General features: G+C 31.3%; 1 protein-coding gene across 1 annotated transcript in view; it reads left to right on the forward strand.

Moving 5' to 3' along the window:
• LOC129908397 (G-protein coupled receptor dmsr-1-like) overlaps positions 1-23223 on the forward strand; it is a 200698-nt gene that overhangs the window by 165549 nt on the left and 11926 nt on the right. The window contains exons 3-4 of the mRNA XM_055984855.1: positions 4658-4787; positions 14919-15886. Of these exons, the coding sequence (XP_055840830.1) occupies positions 4720-4787; positions 14919-15886 (1036 nt within the window). The 5' untranslated portion in view covers positions 4658-4719. The remainder of the gene's footprint in view (positions 1-4657; positions 4788-14918; positions 15887-23223) is intronic.

A 23223-nucleotide genomic window follows, 5' to 3' on the forward strand; every position in this document is an offset into this window, starting at 1 on the left:
CCAAAAATTAAGAATGTATTGTTTCCAGTATATTGGCATTAATAACTTAAAAAAATCAGGATTTTTGAATAATTATGCTATGATTAAAGTTATACTTCTCACCATTACAAAACTATTTTACAATCATTATGAGCCCTAGATGGTGCTACATGTTAATCCTTTGACAATTCTGCTTAAAAAGTAAATTAACATACTTGAACGCCGCAAAAGAACAATATATGTAAATTTAAAAAAATACCCCAATGTTCTTAAGCCAGTACGCAGTGTTTTTGAAGCTTATCTACTAATCGAAGAAAAGATATGTAGGTAATAGTAGAAAAAATCATACTATCTTTCTAGAAGCTGCTTATTACAAATCATGCGAGTAGCGAGGCAGTGGAAGAAGAAAACTCACTTCTAGTCAATTACAAATTAACTATTTTTCAAATGATAAGGTATTTGGTCACGGCTGTCAAGATTGAAGATGAAAATCTAGATATGTTTCCAATCTTTTTCCAGAACTCTGAATGTATTTCGCCTTTTCCAAACACTTTTCTTCTCCCTCTGTGAAGTCGAGTACTTCGTTGAAATTAGGTTCGGCTTTATAAAAGTATATCTTAGGAAAGTGTTCATTTAGTAGTCCGTCAAAATATCTACCGTCGCCAACTATGAAGAATTTTGTGTTTCTATTCTAGTTGTTTTCCTTGAGCACTGTTAATTAATTTTAGTGGACAGAGTTCCTGAGAATTTTTCCATCTTGAAGGGCCATTTCGAATGAAGCCGCAGTTCCTAAAAAATGTAGCCGGATATCTCTTCCAGCTCACGATATGAGCTTACCAAACTCACTGGTTTATGCTGGGTACCCTTTTTTTGCTTAATTCTACTTAGAGGTAAGGTGTGGCATTAGATCTTTCTCTCATTTTTCCTCTAAAACAGTGAAAATACGATTAATTTTGCTATTTTACTATCTGCATCGTCCCCAACCAGTAAGACAAATCTAGGAATAACAGAGTTAAACTTTGTTTTTCATTTTAAACTACCATTATGTTTTCACCATGGTTTAAGAAATTTTCAGAATTCTTCATTTACAAGTCTCAAATAGAAAAAAATTGTTGTTGGAAAACAAATTGTTGATGATGTTAAAATACAAATTTATTCTATTTTTCTTAGTAATATTTTTTTTTTTTTGTTATTTAAGAAAAATGTATGTTTATAAACCACTGCACTAGACCGAATTAATTTTGCCAAATTTTCTCAGAATTTTAAAACAAACTCTCTGTTTTAAATATTCAGTTCTCTGTGGCTAAATGAGACCTGTTAACAACATACAAAATATAACATCTTTCCTTGTTAGATAATACAAATAAATAACCATCTCTACAAACCATAAAAACTTCATTTATTTGCCTTGCAAAGAACTAAACTACTTTAATAAAAATACCAAAACTATAATTGGCTAAGGTTATAGTTAGGTAATATCAAAAGCATCATCTTGTTGGTAAACACCAAAAACCACAACAACTTCCTCCTCTGGCCTCTTTCGTCTATAACGGAAATAAAAAGCACTTCCTCCATCTGTTTTGTGTGGTTTGTTAATCCTTCAGGCTAGAAAGCACATTATTTTTATGTAACTTTTTTCTTTTATATTCACAATATTCTCATACAATCGCACCTTCAACTATACATAGAATACAGTAAACAGAATGGTAATAGCTCTTTACCTACGTTAGAAAAGGGTTGAACCGGAAGTTAATATGTAACTCCTCTTCCAAAGGATCCAAAACAAAAGACGCACTTCTAGGAGAAAAAAAGTTCCTAAGCTCAATAAATGTAAATCTGTTTATTGGAAACAAACAACTTGAAGGCATCCCCACCCACAGCCACCTACTCGATTAATGGCTCTTCAAAAAAAAAAAAAAAATACCCTAAAACAAAAAAAAAAGTATTAAAATAGATAATGGAGTTAAAAAAAAATACGTGGATTCTGTTGGATCGACTTTTGTTTTACCACGAAAGGTTTTTTTTTTTTGTTATAAAATTACACACACATAATAGTCGTCCGTACCTATACATAAATATTTTTTTTGTATTCTTTTTCATACATCATTGAATATAAAAGAGAAAAAGTTTTCTCTTTTCACGGAGTAGGTACCTACTTAATACAACTTGTATGCTCATTGATTTTTAATATTACGTTCTACATGATTTGCCAGGACATAAAGAGGGATTATTTATGGTAACATTTTGGCATGGGTTGGGTAGGTATATGGAGTAGGATATGCTCCTTGGGGGAGAAACATAATTTCTTGTGATCGTAAATAGGTCTTTTCGATGTTTTATGTTTAAGGAATTAATGATAAAAAAAAATTCTAGCTACTTTATTTCTACCTTATTAAAAAGGCAATACGGTATAAATAGGGAGCTTAAAGGGGATTTACACAAAACTTTCATAAATAAAGTCTTAACACCTTTTCTCGTTATTTCTATAAACTCTTCAAAGCCTTAACTTTTTTTTCGTTTTTACGTCTTCAAAGTTACACCCACTATTTGGAATAAATCCTGTAGTTTTCACACACAGATTATATTGATAGATTTTATTTTATTGGATAGAATTGGAAGGCACTGTATCAATTGTCACGTTTCAAAGCTAAAGATATTGAAGATAGAAGCTAAATAAAAAATGGATTGCCTTTTATTTGGAACGAAAAAAAAAGAAATTTTTTCCATCTCAACCTACTGACAATCCTATTTGTTACTCAAAGTACCTATCGATCAGCTTATCCTTTGAGAAGCCAAAAACGAATAATATATATATAAATTTATCCCCTTCTATATAGCTATATCTGATGGAAATGGAAAATAAGTCCTAGCATGAAACAAAATCGAGAAAAGAAAAAAATAGAAAAAAAAAACACAAAAAAACAACAACAAACGACCTAATATTGATGAATTGAAGTTGTACAAATGAAATGGTGTCACGTTTTGTATCGGAAAGGTATAGCAATTTCCGAAGAGCGCGGTATTGGAGGAAGACCAAGAAAAAGAAACTTTGAAACCAATATAATGAGTTAAAGGATTTTTTTGTAGAAGTTCATAGGATTTCAATGGGATTTACACTCGTTGTGTGGGGTAAAAACTTGAACTGCAAATTAGGGAAATTGATCAAAAATTTAAGCTTTGAAGAGCTTTAATTTTTAATGAAGTTTGATGGAGGAAAGAAAATAAATTGAACGTTATGACGAAGATAACGTTACTTAAAGAAAATCTCAACATTTTTTAATGTAGAACCTTAAAATAAGAATAACTTTTAAAAAGAGGATTGAAAAGAAATTTCTGGATAGAGTTGGTATTTTTAGCTTTGACAATGACGGAAAATCTCTAAAAGGTTGGAATTGTTAATTCATTGCTTCATTTATAAATACGTACGAACATGTTTTACTTTTATTAGAAAATGAGATTTGTCGTTTTCTCAAAATTGGTTTAAGTGGACTTAAAGCTAGCGGCTTATAGCATCCAATCTTGCGAACGTATTGGAAATTTCGAAAAGTTATTGTTTTTTTTTTAAGTAGGTTAAAACTACATATTGCCAAACTTGCCAATCTACACTTGTACCGAAAAACGTTAGATGCAAAAACCATAAAAGAGTTTGAAATGGGAAGTGTTGATGTAATTGTTTTTTTTTTTTAGGTGATTATTAAAAATTATATAGGTATTTTTATTTCGAACAGATTGGAATAGTGACACATTACTTTTTGTCAAACGGTTACATCTCCGAACACTATCAGACTTATTTTCGAATGATTTCTTAGTACATACGGTATTAAAATAAAATATAAGTAAATAAAGGATAACAAAATCATCATCAGTTGATTGTTCACTGTGGCGTATGTGCAACTTTTTTTTCAAATGCACTTTATTTTTGAATGACTCAGATGCAAACAGGAATAGGAAAACTTACTTATTTTTTTTCTCTAGAAAGTCTCCAAGAAACACTCTAGATATTCTTTTATCAAATTATTAGCACTTAAGTTTCTTACTACCACCTTTCTTTCAATTATCTTGAAATCCTAAAAAAGCAAGTTTTTTTTCAACCACTTATAGTGGTCTAAACATTTCAGGATTAGACCAAGTTTAAAGATGTACGAGATTGTAAGTAAAAGGCATAAGACATAGTCTGGCTGTATTATTTTTTCTCGAAATACAAATATTATCATAACAATTATACCTTTTCACAGATCACCTATAAAGAGCAGAAATACATAGATTTCCAATTCCTATATTCAGAGTTGTTTTGGCTTTTAGTAATTTTTTTTTCACCAAACGGAAAAGTTATGGCTTATAACTTATGAGAAATAAAGGCATAATCTTAATCAATTGTTTTGTTAGGGTCAACATGTACAAACCTCACCTTTTTTAAAACTGGCAAAACCCTCTGTTTTTCAATATTCAATATTATTAGGTCCTTGAATATAACACAAACCGATTTTTACCTTTTACCTTATAAAATAAGTTAATGCGACTGGCGCCATTTGGACATAAAATTTCTCCATAAGTTTTGTCTAATAAAGACAAACTTCCAATTGACCTATTTCGATTTAAATAAAAATTATTTGAATCGCATACTCTGTTAAATATTTTTGTCTTCTAACCTATTAATTTTTTTTTTTTTCAATTTCAGCCATTGATAATTATTTTATTAATGAGGAATCTAACACCACAATTGAAGTCAATAGGACAAGAATGACGATGGGCTCAAATCAAACGGAGCCACTTTACTGTGGCAAAGGGATAAATGATTTTCACGCTGGGTGAGTCTAAAATTATGAATACATATCTACCTATAAAACTTCCTATATAAATAATAATTATAAATTCACACAAACAAGCAAATACCTATGAACTCTAACTTTTGGTTAGGAGAGCAATTTATTGTATAAGGTGAAAATGACCAGAATTATCTTTTGGACAGTTTATTTGAAAATTGTGTATAGTAGAGATAGGAAGGACTTGAATAATTTATAAGTGTCATTTGCATAAAATATGACACGACGCGACGTAATTTGTAAAAAAGATTCACATACATATTTTGCGTAGGGTAGAGAGTGTATTGTAATTTTTTTTTTTTTGTATTCTATTGTAGGTATAGGCTTGTCGTTTATAATATTAAACGGCCAGTATTACAATGAAAATCTCATTAAAATTTATTACTGCGGTCATTAATTTCAGATTGTGAATATGTGTACATAAATTTGTAAAATATTTGCTATCAATAATGATTGATGAATTTGACTATTTGCACACAGTTGTGTTGGAAAAGGTGTTTTACAAGGTGTTTTACGTGAAGTTGCTTAATTGCTTTTTGATTTGTAAATTAAAATATGCTGCTATTGCAATCATAAAGAATTACATAAGCGAAATCTGTGAAAACATATTTGCTAGTGGTTTAATTTTGAAAACTATAAATCCACTTAAAAGAAAGATTGTGCATTTCTGCTCCGTGAACAAACTGAATTCCAGAAGGCATTACCCACAATTTTGTGCGCCACTTTTCAAGTTTCTAAAATTATAATTTTCAATGTAATTTGGCCAAAAGAAAATTTTTATGTACAAACAATAATTTCTGGATATACAATTCAGGAATCGAATAAATCCTTAGCCACTTCGTAGATGTTAAAGATCTTCACTCGGTACATTTTAGATTACCTACTTTCTATCAGTAGAAGTATAGGTTAGGATGGTTTTCTAGAAAAAATCTTTTACTGTATTGATGATGTATACCTAATGAAAAATCGAACAGAACAGAAATTAAGTGCATTCGTATATAAAATGAAAAATAGCCTTAAAGAAAATTAGAAGAACATTATTTATTTGATTTGAAGCTATCAATCAAATGAATAAGAAATTATTCTACCCTCAAGTATTGCCTAAGTTTTAATTGCAAGTTAACAAGTGAAGCGTATATTAATACCAACCATAACCTCTTTAAAATTTGTTCGGTAAGAAAATAATTACAAATCACTTCGGGCAATTATTGAAATATGTTCGATCAAAGAAATATGAATATTGACATATGCTTTGAGCATACAAGTTCAAGGTAAAAACAAGAATTTGAAAGAAGAAATATACTATTCAAGTTTTCTCCAAATGAAAGAAGTACATGGAAATGAATTTTCAAAAATAAATAAGACAGTTATTCAATTTTAGTTTTAAACAAATATATAAATTGTGAATATGTTAACTGAATGCTTAAGCTCGTTTATTTGGATTTTTTTATCTCAAAAGCCCTAAAGCCAAGTACTCACAGCTTAAGTGAAAATAAAATATTCATGAAAAATACTTTCTGATTTCAGCATTGCAGATTCGGTTCGGTTATTTGTTTAGTGAATTTCAATTTCTACACTACTAAAGATTCTTATCCTTCCCGATCCCAAATATAACCACAGAGTCAAAAATTGGTAATTGGATTTATGCAACGCATTCATTTTTCATATGACAGAACGTGAGTACCTACTAGACTTTAAAAAAAAAGAAGTTTTTGAAGACCGAGGCTCAGGAATACACAATCCAATTTTCAATGGATGTTCCATTCATAAAATAAGGTAATGGGGGAAGGCTTCACACTAACCATAGCAAATACCTTGTATCCTAGTCCTAGAAGCATTGAACTCCATACGATTTCTAAAATCTAATTCTCTACTGTTGTAAATAAACTCTCAATTCATTGAGTGTACAATTACTTGTATAAAACTTTACAGGAGCATTAGTAGTAGCTTCATATATGAGCTCTATAGAAGCAAAACTGAAGATGGAAGAGAAACTTTAAAGAAGTATGAGAAGTATTGTACACTATTGCTCAACTTCAAGCAAACTCTCAAGTTGGGAGTTGACTTCAACTCGCGAGTTGAATCAAAAGTAAAGAATTGATTTTGTTTATTTTGTATTATTTTCTCAACTCTCGAGTACATTAAACAAAAGTTGGCTAACTTTCAGTTTAAAAAATATCCGTAGAATATTTGTTACAGTATTGACAAATACTCCCAGTTCAATGACATTTAAATCCAAGTTTTTTGTAATACATATGTGCATTTATTGTGCTAAAAATGTCAGATTTGTGTTAAAAAATATAAATCGGTATTTTAATTTATTTTGTCTTTTTTTTTTGCGCGAATTTTAAACAAATAATTTTCTTTTTTTGCAAAACTGTGTTTATGACGTTTGGCAACAAACACTCTGAAGTTGTGTACTAATGTATGTAAATAAATACAAAACGGCGGGAAATTTGAATTATTAATTTGATGAATTATAATTATTGTCTGCGGTTGAATGATATTTAATAGTGTCCGACCGAAGGTCGATTTTCAGCCGGAGCCGAAGCCTAAGCCGGATTGTTAGGCTGAAAGAAAATCTTCGGCCGAAGCCTACACAGAGAAAAATAGACCACATAAAATAGAACAAAAACAATAAGATTTCTCTATGGTTTTCATCCAAGAAGGAAACCTTATTAAAGCAATCGGGTTTTCCTTATTGTTTAAAAATCTGCAGTTGTAGGGTTTTAAGAAGAAAAAAAAAAAGACGACCAGGCCTGGGATCGAACTGGGGCCTTGAAATCATGAGTCGCACACCTTACCACCTGAACCAACCTGCCATAAAAATATTGATAGCAATTTTCGTTCTGAAGGTGAAAACTAAAATGAATTTTTCACTCAAATTTTAAAAAGATTTTCTCTATAAAAATAATAAGAAATCTCCTTAAAAAAACCTTATTAATCGTTTACTTTAATAAGATTTCCTTATGAAATGTATGGACAGTAAAACAATAAGGCAATCTGTTAGTTTTTAGGGGGTCATATTTTTCTCTGTGTAAGGTTGAAAAAAGTCAAGAATTCTTGATGCTTACCAAATGGATAAAAATATTATTTTTATTTATTTATTTATGATGACACACATGTGTTTTAAAATTTTTGAATACCTACCGAAGAAAAGATTGCAATTTTTTCTTCGGTATTCAAAAATTTCAAAAATTGAAATTTTTTCCGGTGCCTAGTACTATGCTCCATATAATAAACAGATTCTTCGGCTTCGGCCAAAACTTCGGCCTACAATGGCCGAAGCCGAAGGTTTGGCCGAATGTTGTTTATTTGGCCGAATCCGACCTAAGCCGAAGCTTCGGTTGGACACTTATTATTAAATATAAAGTGCATGACATTAGTGATATTCACCTGGATATTTCTCCTTTGGTAACGTAATAAATCTTATCACTTCTATGATATTTATTAAACGTCCATGTTGTTCTTAAACAATTATTCGGGTACACTGAGCCAAAAAACAACGTAAAATCAATCTAAACCACTTTGAATCAATGGAAAATCACTACGTTTTTAGCCTAAAGTGGAAAATGATTGAATCAAAGTAGCACACTTTAAATCAAAGTTGTTCACACATTAAATCAAAGTTGTTCACACATTAAATCAAAGTTGTTCACACATTAAAAAAAAAAAGAGTGTGTGTACACATGTACACGCGACTGAAGTTATACTTCTCACTCAGTATATTTATGTAAGTGAATTTTATTTGATATTTTTAATTTTTATTATTTTTGTTTTATATTTTTATTAAAATAATCAAACAGCTAAATTTCTTAACAATCTCAGCTTATGGTGATCTTAGAAAACTTTTTTAATGCTAGATCTTTTTAACCCAAGACAATCTGACTTAACTGAAAATAGTTATGCAAGGAAAAATCTCTATAATTGTAAGTTAAGAATCTTCATACCACTTTCTAGGGCTATTTTTTTGAGAAAAAAAAAATAAATTGTATAGTACAATTGATGTCCTATCTATCAATATAGGTTTAATTTTAGTCTATGTTGTTTTTTTTCTTTACCCATAAATAAGGTATTTAAATTTTTGTTTTCCATTATTTGTCCAAAAAAATAAAAATACGTTCAATTACACAAAAATATTTTAAAAACAATTTTTTATTAATCCACACTTCGTTTTTTTTTTTATATATCAAGTGAACACTAATTTGATTCTTCCACCCCCCTTACATCCATGTTGTTTTCAATTTATTCTGTGAAATTTACTCATATCGTTGAGTTGACTGAGTTGGGTTGTCTGAGTTGAGTTGTCTGAGTTGAATTTTCTAAGTTGAGTCGTCTGAGTTGAGACGTCTGAGTTGAGTCATCTGAGTTGAGTCATCTGAGTTGAGTCATCTGAGTTGAGTCGTCTGAGTTAAGTCGTCTGAGTTAAGCCGACTGAGTTGAGTCGTCTGAGTTGAGTTGTCTGAGTTGAATTGTCTGAGTTGAGTTGTCTGAGTTGAATTGTCTGAGTTGAGACGTCTGAGTTGAGTCGTCTGAGTTGAGTCGGCTGAGTTAAGTCGTCTGAGTTGAGTCGTCTGAGTTGAGTCGCCTGAGTTGAGTTGTCTGAGTTGAGTTGTCTGAGTTGAGTCGTCTGAGTTGAGTCGTCTGAGTTGAGTTGTCTGAGTTGAGTCGTCTGAGTTGAGTTGTCTCGTTCTGCATTTTTAAATGCTAAAGACCTGTCAACTCTAAAGGTGAAACGACAGCCCTGCTGCTCAGTTGTCAGTCTGGGAGATGGCGATCGCGTCATAATCCCTTTGACATTCTTGTCAAAAAGTAAATTTTCATGGTTCACCGCCGCAAAAGAAGTATAACTTCAAAAATAAAAAAAGTAAAACTGGCATCCGCTGGGGATCGAACCTGCTATACCTGGGTTGACAAGCTTGTGCTTTACCACTGTGCCATCTCACTTATAAAAATTGATGTGACAAACTGTAAGTTAAGCATAGGACGATTTTTTAGAAAATTAATGAATATATTTTTCACCATTGATTCAATGTAGAAAGGATTAAAAATTACTATGCGTTTTTTCTCTGGGTGTACCTATTCTTTCTTTAGTTTTAACCCCTTGTAACCCAAAATCGCAAATTTTAAAATGAATAATGTCAATCGACGTGCCTTTAGCTATAATAAACCACGTAGTTTACAAAAAATTTATTTATCATGCGACTGACAAAGTTAAATACCTATATTCAACTTATGGTAGCTAGCAGCAGCTACAAGCTGAGGAAGAAAACATGTCAGGACAGACGATTAATAAATGGCTGACTGATACTAACATGATGTGAACCGTGCTTAAAGTGGCATGCTTTCCTTTGGAGGTTTTAGACTGCTCAAGAGTAGAAATCTACTACTATCAACTACACATTATATCTACTTCAGCAGATTATCATATGGTTAATGTAGTACTAGATCTACAAATTATCTATTCATGAGTAATCTACCACCTCCAAAGGTCATATCGTACCCTTCAGGCCAAAAGCATGAATGCTTAAAATCTGGAATTTTAAGCAAACAAGATTCCTGATTGATTTTCAGTTGTGTTGATTTGGCTTTTCCTTTATTTTGTGTTTAAATTGCTGATTTCGCATATCTAATAAAGGGTTAAATCAGAACTAAGGATGTTGAAGCTCATCATAAAGCATAAACATCATCTTCTTCTTAAATGGATAACCTTGAAGTACGAATGTCAAAAAGAAACGTAGTATGTTTCCAAGAATATTTTTTTCTCAAAAGCGTTTTGTATGTACTTATTTATCCCTGCACAAGATTAAAGACTATTCAATGTCCTGGTGAATGATAACAGTTATACAGAGAGGCTCACTTTTAAAGAGCTGCATTCCAGAGAAGACTCAAATATTAAAGTAGTCCGCATTGCTCCAGTCTCAAAAGAAATTCAATCAATTAACTTAATGAGATAAAGTAATCAAAAGCACATATTACTTACTGTGTTGGCTGTTAGATTTGGTTTAGTTCTCATCCTCGTCCTCGTTCACCCAATCTAATCCAAATAATGTGATTATACTCTTACAAAAGCCAAAAGGACCATACACAAACTTATAGTCTTCTTTTCCATGTGTCACAGAAAGATATTTCTATACCGACTTCGACTGTAGGGTACTTGACAACAATACACACTTACATAGTACATTAGCCTTATATCTTATACGTGACCCAGAATCAAGCACCCATCTATATATGGATAGGATGGGTCGATTGGTATCCTTGGAACTCTTCAAGTTGCATCGTAAAAAGTTGGAAAGCTTCCAAAGAAAAGGCAGCATGAAGTCTTGATTTATTATTTGGGTGTTACACGATGGCAGCAGCAAAAAGGTGAAGAATAGCCATAAAGTGGTTTCCGGTAAATAATTTATTGACAGTTGAAGAAATGTTATCTTTTTTGATGTTATGTGTGCTTGTGGTTATGGTTGGTTAAGTGACCCTTATAAATTCGTCTGTCCTACATATATTATATCCTTTTCGTTGTGTCTCAATATAAGCTGCTGCTTAATCGATTTATTTCTTCATACATTCGTGCCATTTATTGACCAATATATTAAATTAACCCGAAAGAATTTAGCAAAAAACAAAAAGCTAAAGCCTAAAGCAGAAGGATAATGAAAATCTCCTAAAACTGTTATATAAACATAAGAATGTTTATGTTGCGTGTTGGATAAAATATTTTTTGCTATTTTTGTCCTTGACACTAATAAAGATAACAGCACTAAAACTATCTTAGTCCTGGCCAAACTATTTTATCCGTGTCAACGTATCTTCGTTTCTTTCGTGCGAAATTGCAATACAATTTTGTGTTCGGAAAGTGGTGTCGTAAAGTTTAATGTCAGCATTGTTTTTTTTTTGTGTTTGGTACCGTTTAATTTATTTATTTTGCCTTTATCACAAAAGATAAGAATTGAAATATGAATAAAAGCAAGTGGAAGTTAGCGTTGAAAATATAACTGTTTTTATATAGTGAAACTGCATTGAAACGCATTGCTGAACGCACTCCAACTCCAAGTTGATTGAGCCCCTCTCCACTGGCATCTAAACCAAGGTCTTCATCTAATCTGCTACGGTCTCTATGTGGTGAAATCGTAAACATTCTAGAGCGGAGCATTGTTGGCAGTACGCCCGCCATGACCAAGCCATTAGAAGTTTTTACTTGCGATATAGGTACTATATATCAAGTTATGCATTCGTACAAAAAAAAAAGTTGAGATAACATTTTTCCATGACATTACGATGGTAGACAATGCCAAAAAAGTGGGTCCCGGAAGTCCGTCTGTCTGTCTGTCTGTCTGTCAGTCTGTCTGTCTGTCTGTCTGTCTGTATAAGGAGCTACAGCCTAAACGGATGGACCGATTAATATCAAACTTGGTATGTAGCGTTATTTGGCGACTCTCCAGAGGGGTTTTTGGAATTAATTTTTTTGGACCAAAAATAACGGTACTTGTCATATAACGATTTTAGTAAAATTGAAATATCTCAAAAACGGCTTCAACGATTTTGTTTAAAAAATTCAAGTGTTAGTTTTAAGCTAAGGTCTATCTTTCAATGAAAAAATTTTTTTTTGAAAACCATTATTAACGGTACCTGCCATAGAACCGTTTTTTTCAAATCCGATTATCTTCGAAAGTGCTTGTTCGATTTCAACGAAACTTTTTTTGAAGAAGCATTTATATAATTTAAATACCTACAAACCAAAAAATTATTTATAAAAAATTAGTTTAAAAAAAAACGGCTCTAACGTTTTTGAAAATTTTTTTTTCTAAAAATGCATCTTAATATATCAATCAAAACTGCATACTTGTTTTGGAGGGCAATTTAATTTCAGATTTTATTTAATTTTTTTTAAAAAACTAATTTTATTTTTTTTTTTCAAATTTCTATATAAAAAGTCTTAAAAATTTAAGCAACTTTAACTCTAAGAGCAAGTTCGTGCGACCCAGTCGTGCATTTTATTTTTTTATGATCTGAGCTCACGAAACCCAAAAATCCCGGAAATCCAAAATCCCGAAAACCCATAATTTCGAAAAATCAAAATCTCGAAAACCCACAATACCGAAAAATCATGCAAAATTAATTTGCTCAAATGTTTCATTTCATATAAATTTTCGTCCTCTCGATTTCGAAAAATAATCCTAACTGTGAAATTAACTAAACAAATAAATTAACTATATACTTCCGTTAATATCTCTTTTTGAACATGATTTCAATTTCAAGTTCCTATTGTGGTTTTCAAAGTGTTGTGTTGTGATTGAGTTAAGTGGGAAAAATCATTAACTAAAATCAATACAATTATGAGTTTTAATAGGTATTTAAGTTATAAATTAATGTTTATATTGTTATTAAATTGCTGTTTTATTTTTCGTGATTCTGGGTATTCGGGATTTTGGAGTTTCGGGATTCTGAGTTTTCGGGATTTGGGATTTTTGGTTTCTGGGTTTTCTGTATTCAAATTTTCGGGATTGTGTCGGTCTCCCCAATTTTACATATCGCTGGCTGAGAATTATAAAGGTTTATTTCATACAAAATACAAAAAATGAGTTTTATACACCAAAATTTTCGTGATTTCAACTGCCTTCAGATTAAATTTAAAAAAAAATTGAAACCTTTTTTTTCATAATCGAGGTTGGGGATTTCATAGTTCGTATTAATAAACCAAAAGTTAAAGAAACACTTAGATTCCTTAACTTAAAACAAAAGAAGTCAAAACTCAAAAAGTACCAAAAATGTACCTTCGGACAAACCTAAATCCGATGGCAAGATATACTAGATCCAATCCTCTTAAATTAATAAGATTTCTAATAGAAAAAAGTAAAATTTGTTTGTTTAAATCAAAGTGAACTTCATTTTAACAAGAATTTTCTTAAGAAAATTTACGTGCTAAGATTGAAATGGTTTTTCATTAATTTTATGTGCATTCTTATTAAAATTAAAAGATTAAACAAACTTTCAATTTTTTTGGCATACATTTTGCACCGTAGAAGATAATTGTTTTAAGCTACTATCTTTTTGGCTAAAGCATGCAAAAATCCGATTGATTTAATACAAATTCTAATTTTTTTTAGCATGTCTTTTTTCTGTATACCTAATTCAACAATGATTTGTGGTATTTTGTCTGTTATTTTAAATAGAATTTGACTGTTTTGTGCAAAACTTGAATAAAATTAAATTAAATCAAATGAAGTCACTTTTTTTCATATAAAATCCATTTATTGCATGTAAGCTCTTTATAACTATAAGGTTCTATGTTGAATATGGAACCTTTTTCAAATTTTTTTATAAACTTTTTCATAAAAAGGTTCTATGTCATTTTTTAAAAATGCTCATAGAATCCTATTTTGTGGTGAAATTAATGTTATTTTTCATAGTTGTATGACTTTTTTAGGGTCGATTATAAGATTGCATCAATACTTTACTGCTATGTAACTATTTTATCCAAAAACCAGCCCTAAAAATCTTTGAAATCGATTTTCTCAAAACAAAGGGGAGTTGACATACAACCCTACAATTCTCAGCCAGCGATATGTGCTTTAGCAATATAGGGACTCCACTATTTAATAAGCTATACATACGTACACTGTACGTGGTCATGGTTTATCAAGAAACCTATAGCATTCCGCGGGCAGACCTGAAATTGAGTGTCCTTATTTCGTTTTCAAGATTCGTTACCAATAAAACCGTCCGTAAGCGATACTTGTCGTCGTTGCATAGTTACATTTTTTGTATAGCCGGGTAGGAGAAACCAGGGGGCCAGGTCCTTTAATAAATCCAAGGGCTTAGCAATGAACATGTTGAGGAAGCCCAAATAAGGTGTTCATCTTGATTGAAACTGCTTGATTTATTCGAGGAAATTCTGTCTGTTACCTAAGGTTGATGTACTAGACACTTGTTGTTCTCCAAGTTAAGGGGTCCATTTGGATGTCCATGGCTCCCATTTAAACATCTTTCTTCTCCAATTCTAACCGATATGTTAAAACTCAACACGACTTCAAATTTCCAAGAATTTTTTTTACAATAAACCCACGTTTTATAAATAAAAACATTTATTTATTTATTTTATTTATTTATTTTCAGCTACTATGTATGGCACGGCTATGTCTCCCTATTCGTCTGCATTCTCGGAATCATAGCCAATACCTTGAATATTATTGTTCTAACCCGACGAGAGATGCGCTCGCCCACCAATGCCATACTCACTGGCCTCGCCATAGCTGACTTGACAGTGATGATTGACTATATTCCATTTGCGTTTCACGGAAACATCCTACCCAGTATGAATTATCCCCGCGAAAAACAATTAACCTACAGCTGGGCGTGTTTTGTGAAATTTCATTCCATTTTCGCACAAACTTGTCACACGATATCAATATGGCTGACGGTGACGTTGGCCGTTTGGCGCTACATTGCTGTTGTCTTTCCCCAAAAGAACCGCCTGTGGTGTGGCATGCAGACGACCATACTGACCATAGCAACAGCATTTGTTGTATGTCCGTTAATAACGATTCCACCGATATATATAGGATTCAGCATAACACCTTTCAACGAAATGCTTGACAGTCATGGCAATAAACTAGTGACATCTGTAACGGATTTCAACACAACAATTAGTTCAACACTTGTGCCACCAGAGGGTCGCAATGTCACTCTGTACAAAGTGTCTATGAGTCAATTAGCCCGCGATTATCCGTTTATAATGAATTCGAATTTCTTCATCTACAGTGTGCTTATAAAACTGATTCCATGTTTTGCTTTGACCATGCTAAGTGTAAGGTTAATAGCTGCCCTATTGGAGGCGAAACGCCGACGAAAGCAATTAACAAGTAACTCGAATGGAATGAAGCACATAGTGAATGGTAAGGTGGTGGATAAACCACGAAAAAATAGTAAGACTCTGGAGAAGGAAAAGCAAACGGATCGCACAACGAAAATGCTGCTGGCGGTTCTGCTACTCTTTCTAATGACAGAATTTCCTCAGGGCATTCTGGGACTGCTTAGTGCCACCTTGGGAGATCCGTTCTTTGAGCAGTGTTACATCAAATTGGGTAAGTAAACATTTGTCGGTGTTTTTATTAAATATATTGGAATGTGTTTTGGGGGTTTAAATGGTAACTTGAGAGTTTTATTTTACGAAAATTTGTTTGAAATTTTCTTGGAATGATTTCCCGAGAGAGTTTTTTAACTTGAAGGGTACTTATTATGCATTAGTATGTTATGATTAAAAATTAATCAAACTAAACAACCGAAATAAAGAAGAATAAGGAATGGATAGTTTCAGCCTTATTGCACCACATATACACTTCAACAATAGAAAATACAATACTTAGTTGGATGAAAAATTATGTCTCTAGTATTAAATTCATTTTAATTGCATGAGGTATTGCGATGTTAAAGATGTTGCGAGACAACGCATCGCTTTTATCTTAAATCTTTCTCGACTTAAAAGGACTCGGTGATGTTCTGGTGAACTTTGACAGGACAGAGATTTCGCCATGGTCCTTTTGCACATTCGGATTATAGTTTCACATGGTTGACGGAAGTCTTAATGCTCTGTTTGGTTGATGATGAATTTCTCTCCCCTTAAATCCATCTTATATAGGATTGGTTGGACAAAGGTTCTTAGTAGTTGCATGGACTATTTTCCATTCAGAGTTTCAATGTTGAGAAGACTTATATCTCTATAGTGTTAACAGTTCACTTTCTTATGTATTAGGCTAGGCACACAATTTTCCATTTCTAGTCCAGTTATCATTTAAATTTAGTTGGGACCAATCCCATTTTTCACATTAAAGTTTACGAATTGGTAGCTTGATAGCTATTATTATTTTTTTGGAAAATTCAAGATACCTACCACGGGCTCATCGTCTTTTAACGATATAGGAAATGATCGGCCTTATTATGAATTCCATTCGTATTGGAAATTTGCTACGATTCCCGAAAAAATATTCGTCGCCTTGTAGCCATGTCGCCTGGTCGCAATGTCGCCTTGTCACCATGTCGCCTTCGCAATGTCGCCTTGTTGCCATGTCGCCATATCGCCTTGTCAACTTGTCGCCATGTCGCCATGTCGCATTGTCGCCATGTCAATATGTCGCCTTGTAGCCATTTTGCCATGTCACCTTGTCACATTGTCGCCATGTCGCCATGTCGTAATATGTTTATGTTTAAGTTATCGCAATACCTATGTATGTATGTGTTTAAATTTTTGAAAATTTTCAAGAAATACATTTTTTTAATTTATCAATTTTTTGAAAACGACTTAGTGAAATGCTTCGAAATATTGTTTTAAAGTGATATTTTATTTAATTTTTAAAATTTTATTTCCATTTATAGTAAACCTCAATCTTTGTTAAATACAAAGTTGACAAGTTGTCAGAAACAGTTTTTTAGCAAAAGAACTTCTAATGTTTTAGAAATAAACGATACAATTATAGCGTGCTCAGCATAAACGTAGGTTAAAAATGTTTATTTTGTGTTCAACATTTTTAAACCTACGTTTATAATCGTTATTAATAAATCTTTAAATAACATCAAACCACACCACACCTGAAAAAATGTTTTTGTTTTCGTTCAAAAAAAGTTCAGAGTCAATTTTGTTATTTAACAAATTATCTCCTCTCTTCTTTCCATAAGATAATTTATTGAATAATTCACCCATTTGTTTTCATTTTCACATGAACCAAAAGTTTTTACAAAAAGTAAAACTTCTTCAAAAATTATTATCCAGCTTTTCAAAAACGGTAGGTACATCTTTTTAATGTTCATTAGCATATTATAATGCGAATGTTAATCAAAAAAGTAAAAAAAAAATTCGCCACATTCAAGTTGTAAGAAAGCATGAAAAAACAATTTTTAAATTCAAGTTGATGGAATTAATTTATCTTGAGCTGCTGTAGGCGTAAATTCATGTCCTACATTTAAGTTCACGAATTCTATTATGATGACTTCCAAAAAGATTGAGGTAAATATTTCGACGTTGTTATTGTTGTTTATTTGTGTTGTTTTTTTTCTGTCGAGCAGGAAACTTTTATTGAAATAATTTTAAGTATTTGTGGAGCCTTTTGCCAGGATGAAAATAAATTAACATTTTCGTTGCAATCAACAGACAATAAACACAAATGTAAAAAAACAAAGAGGAATTTATCAACAGGAATTTATTTGCTTTGCAGGATATAGCGATATAGGTGAATGGGTAAAAGGCCAAAAATAAAACAATCTGATTAATTAAAAGAAAACAACACACACAGATGGCAGAGGTTGAGGGTTGAAGCAGTGAGATTTTTTCCTGAAAAAAAAAGAACAAAACAAAAGAACCAGTCAATTATGTACGCAAATAAACCATGATCAATATTCAAACCACAAAACCAATTATACAGAAAGCATGAACATTCAACAAGGAAGGATGATATCGACTATGTTTGCGGTTGTGGACCTTTTGACAGTAAATACCTACCAAGTGGAGGATATTAAAGCTGAACTTAAATTCGCTTCATTTATGTGTTGATTGCTGAAGGAATTTATTTTCAACACATTTATATTGCTGTGTATGGGTTTTGAAAGCCAAAAATACAATAATTAGTCTTGAAAGGACCTTAATTTGTGAGGATTATGATTATTCAAGAGAATTAATTTGAGAAAACTTAATTTATTGTATTGGATACTTGAATAGAAGGCAGTAAGTATATTAAATCTATTCGTTGGTGGTATGCATATAAATAAGGGACTAATTTATGATTCATTAGAAAATAGTGGTTTTCGTATCAATATTTCAATAGCACTTTTTGTTGCGGTCTGCCTTGTAAATATATGGTTCATCAGTTTTTTTTTTAGAAAATATCTTAAACACATATTCACACAAAGTATTTATTGTTATAACCAGGGATAGGATCTTGTGGACCTAAAAACTTAAAAAAAGGCAAAATAAAACTTCCAAAAAGGCATAAAAAGGCATTTATTGAGAGAAAAAATGAAATATAAAAATTAATTGTAGTAATTTGAACAATCATGATTTTTTTAAAAATTTCAGGTAACAAGCGCCTGTGATTGTCCCTTAAGAGTACTTTAAAGGGGCTAAAAGAATTCTATACATCTGTAGAAACGAGTTGAGCCGAATTAAAGCACTTTTTTTTCGAGGGTGCTGTTTTCAAATCAGTTATTCTTTTTTTCTATATTTTTTCGTTGCTGAGATATTCACGTATTATTTGACGTAAACACCAAATTTTAGCATTTATGTCAAAATTTTTATTGCAATTTATGAAAATTTTGAGAATTGTTTTGACATACATACGTCGATGTTTTTTTTTTTGACGTACAAACGACGATGTTTTTTTTTTACGTACAAACGTGTATGAACAAAAGAAACTTCTGATTTTCATGGCGTATACGGCAAACTCATTTTGGACAAAAATTTAAATATTTTGAATACTAAACAAATTTCAGATGTCCAATTACATGTATATATGTAGAAAAGATAAATTTTAACTATGTATATATTAACTAAAAATCAAAAAATGCCGCATACGGCACTTAAATACTAGGGCGACGATATGCATACATGAATATTGTAAATTGAGTAAATCCTAGTACGCAGCTGAAACGAAACGAAATTTTCCATACAAAATTTTCCATACGAAATTTTCACGAAATTTTGAACGAAATTAAATTTGTTTTGTTTTTGCTTTAAGACTTATTTTCTGATGTTTTTTCTTGAATTTTTTTTTTTGTGGTATTTTTTCTTTAATATGTTGGCTATTGACTTTGGAGACTTCAAAATTTTTCGTTTCGCTTCAGCTGCGTACTAGGCGTAAGTTAGCTTGAGTAGTTAGCTTTTGAACGTGTCGGTTTCCGGCCGCGCAATAGAACGTAGAAGGCAATATATGGTAGCAATAGCAGACAAACAAGTTGCATAGGTAGATCTTTTCACTCGAATTTGTTTTTGTGGGATAATTAGTGAATACTAAATATGGATATTCAGGCCTATCGAGGTATCCGTTCGGAGAAACGATGGCCCGTTCCGATCGGAACTTACATATCTTTCAAGGTATCCACTTTTGAACAAAAAAATAAAGTATACAATCGCATTCATTTGACACATATGTCAGCGCGATTTATTCAATAAATAAAAATCCTTGTGATGCTCAAGTCTTCTTAATTTCAACCAACCTGTGAAATTCCACTTTTCTTAAAATATTCCGCAACTATTTCATGTCGGAGAATTTCCGATGAAATTCAAAGCACAACGTCAAAAAATCTTTGTTGAACACACTTCATCGCAATGCGTTGATAGGCGCCTAGTTTCATCGGAAGATTCTCCGATATGTCAATCGGAACGGATACCTCGATAGAAAATTTCTCCGAACGGATACCTCGATAGGGCTGATTATATTGAGAAAGTAATATATTGAGTAAATTATCTTTTTGTTTGTATATTTGAGTGTTTTGTGTGTAGGCATTACTTTAAAGACGCTAAAAAGATAAAAACAGGAAAAGGCAAAAAAAAAGGCAATAACAGGAGAAGAGGCAAAAAAAGGCAATAACGAAAGAAAAGGCAAAAAAAAGGCAAAATAAAATACATATATTTGGCACGAGGGGGACGTGAAACGTGTTTGTTTTTAATCTATAATGTCGTAGGATTAAGCAAGAAAAAAAGGCAAATTCCACAACATCCTATCCCTGGTTATAACCCTTTAAGAGTCCATGGAGGTCTACGATGATGATGGAACTTATTTCAAAAAGAGCATCATCCTTGACAGAAAAGTTATCCAAACAGCTACTAATAGTTCAGTCAACAGGGAGAAAAGTTGTGGCATCAGTTTAGTTCTTATTGTAAATCTGAATTTGTTTTGCATAGAGTTTGGTATTTTGAAAAACGTGTGAGTCTCAAGATAAAATTTTTGAACAGAATATTTGTTTACTGTTTTCGAATTATAATTATACTTTCAGCACCACAAAGTACATTTTTGTCATTTTATGTTTTTTTTTTTTGCGATAAAAAAAGTTTAAGTAACAATTAAAATGACAATACGGTGAAGGGTATGCGATATAAGCGGGTTGGGGTTAAGTCCCTAAAACCGAAAACCCAAAATTCCGAAAATCCAACATCCGAAAAACCAGAAATATAGAAAATCCAAAATAACAAAATCCCATAATCCGGAAAATCCAATATCCAGAAAATCCAAAATTCCTTCTCCAATTTTGAAGAGTTTTTTTTTTTACTTTTTCTGTTTTGTTTTTAGGATTCTGGCCTTTGTGGATTTTAGGTTTTTCGGATTTTGGGTTTTCAGGATTCTGAGTTTTCAAACTCCTAAAGAGTTCTGGGTTTTCTAGATTCAATATTTTCGGGATTCTGAATTTTATGAATCCAGAATATTGTGATTTCTGACTATCTCTCACATAACTGGTTCAATTTTAACGAATTTTTTTGTTCAGAAGAATTTATTTGCTTGAATATATCTCGAAAATTTTCAAAAACTACATTTACATTTAATTTAATTTTTTTTTTTTAAAATCAAATCAAAAAAGTGACATTGTTTTTAATAAAATTTTGGTTTATAATTATGTACTACAATATTTCATGCAAACTTTATTCAATTTTCTTCCCACAAAATTATTTGTAAAAATTATTTTTATCTTAATAGAAGAAATCAGATTGCTTACATTTAATGGAGTTCAAATTCACTAAAGATGTTGTTTTTTGCCTTTAAAGGTTGAATTTTAAACTAATTAAGAAATTTAACTGGTCAAAAAGGCTTTTCTTTAAGTTTTCCTCTCTTACCGAAAAAAAAGTTATACGTGAAAATTTTTGGTTTTTTGCGTCTTTGACAGTGTTTTTCCACAAAGAGGAAAAGTTTTTCTACACCATATTGAAGTAAAAGTTCAAAAACACGTTTATTATTAGTTTAAAACATTCCGAAGTTTATTTTTACAAAATTTTGGTACATTCACTAGAAATTGTTAAAAACTCCATTTTTTTTCACCCACGCCCTTTTATTTTCTTCTCCTACAGCAGCATATAATAACGAAATTTCTATTATCTCAAATTGGATTCAATTTTACGAATGAATAGCCTATAAGGAATGTATCAAATCATTAAAAACAAAAATTGGAATAAAAAAATTGTCAAAGAAAGGAAAACAAGAATGTAATTTAAAAAAAAACGCGAACTCCCAAATTATACTTTATTTTTAGAATTCAATAATTCTTGGAAGGAACCTACATCCTACATATTTAATTTATATACCTATAATTCGCATGCCTCATTTAAAATGTACAAGAATAGAGTAGGTTTCAAAAATATCTATTAATTAAATAGGATTTAAATCCAATACTACTCATAAATAAAAATATTTGAATCCTCTATCAACCCACCCCCCGCCGCCAAACTTTTGTTTTGTTTGAAAATATATTAATTTTTCAATTAACTTTATTGCTGAAGTGAGCATAAGAAGTCAAAAGATTTAACATTTTGCCTTATTTTACTTATATACTAAATTTTTCATTTATTTGTTTTATATATAATACATACTTGACAACAAAGTTCAAGATTTTCATAATAATTAAAATTCTTAAAATCAAAAGACCTATTTTAATGAAAATTTCCATTAAGTCTGAGAATTTCAGTGTGGTATTTTACAAAAGTAATCCTCTTGGAACACCTTTACTTACCTACGAACAACCAACAAAAATAAAGAAAGCACACAAAAAACAATAAAATACTTTTCCACCTGGTAAACATTTCCACCAATTAATCAGCCAACACAAACAAATTTACAGAGCCTTAAATTCAGGAAAATTTTAACCTCTCCTAGAATAGATGGCTTAAAAAAATGTTGTTTTTTTCTTTGGGTGTTTACGTACACACAAAAATCCTTTTCATAGAAATTTTATCAAAATAATGGTAAAAGCATTCATAAAAGCAAAAGGCTTACTTATTACATTTTATAGCTTTAACATGAATAATTTAACTTTGTGTTTATCAAAAATATTTGATGCAAAATAATCGGAATTTCATAATAATCGCATTTCTTTGAAAAATTGTTTTGCTTCTGTAGTGAAAAAAAAAACAATCAACGAGCACACATACTTGTTTAAGTAAGATAACAAATCGTCTAGGAAAAAAGTCGAATAACGATTTATATATTAATTTTGTGAAAATATATCCTTCCTGGAAATAGGTTTACAGTAGGGTCTTAAAAAAGTGGAAAAACACTTTTTTTGATAAAACAAATTTTGTACCTACTACCCTGGGTCGAAAAAATTATTTTAACGAATGAACAATGTCCAAAGTTTTGGGTTTTTATTCTATTTCAATTGGGGATTTGGGATTTCGGATTTTTGGGTTTCTAGATTTTCGAGATTCAGGTTTTTTTTTTTTATTTTTGGG

Source organism: Episyrphus balteatus, chromosome 2 (genome assembly GCF_945859705.1).
Source record: "Episyrphus balteatus chromosome 2, idEpiBalt1.1, whole genome shotgun sequence".
In the NCBI taxonomy this organism is placed as follows: Eukaryota; Metazoa; Arthropoda; class Insecta; order Diptera; family Syrphidae; genus Episyrphus; species Episyrphus balteatus.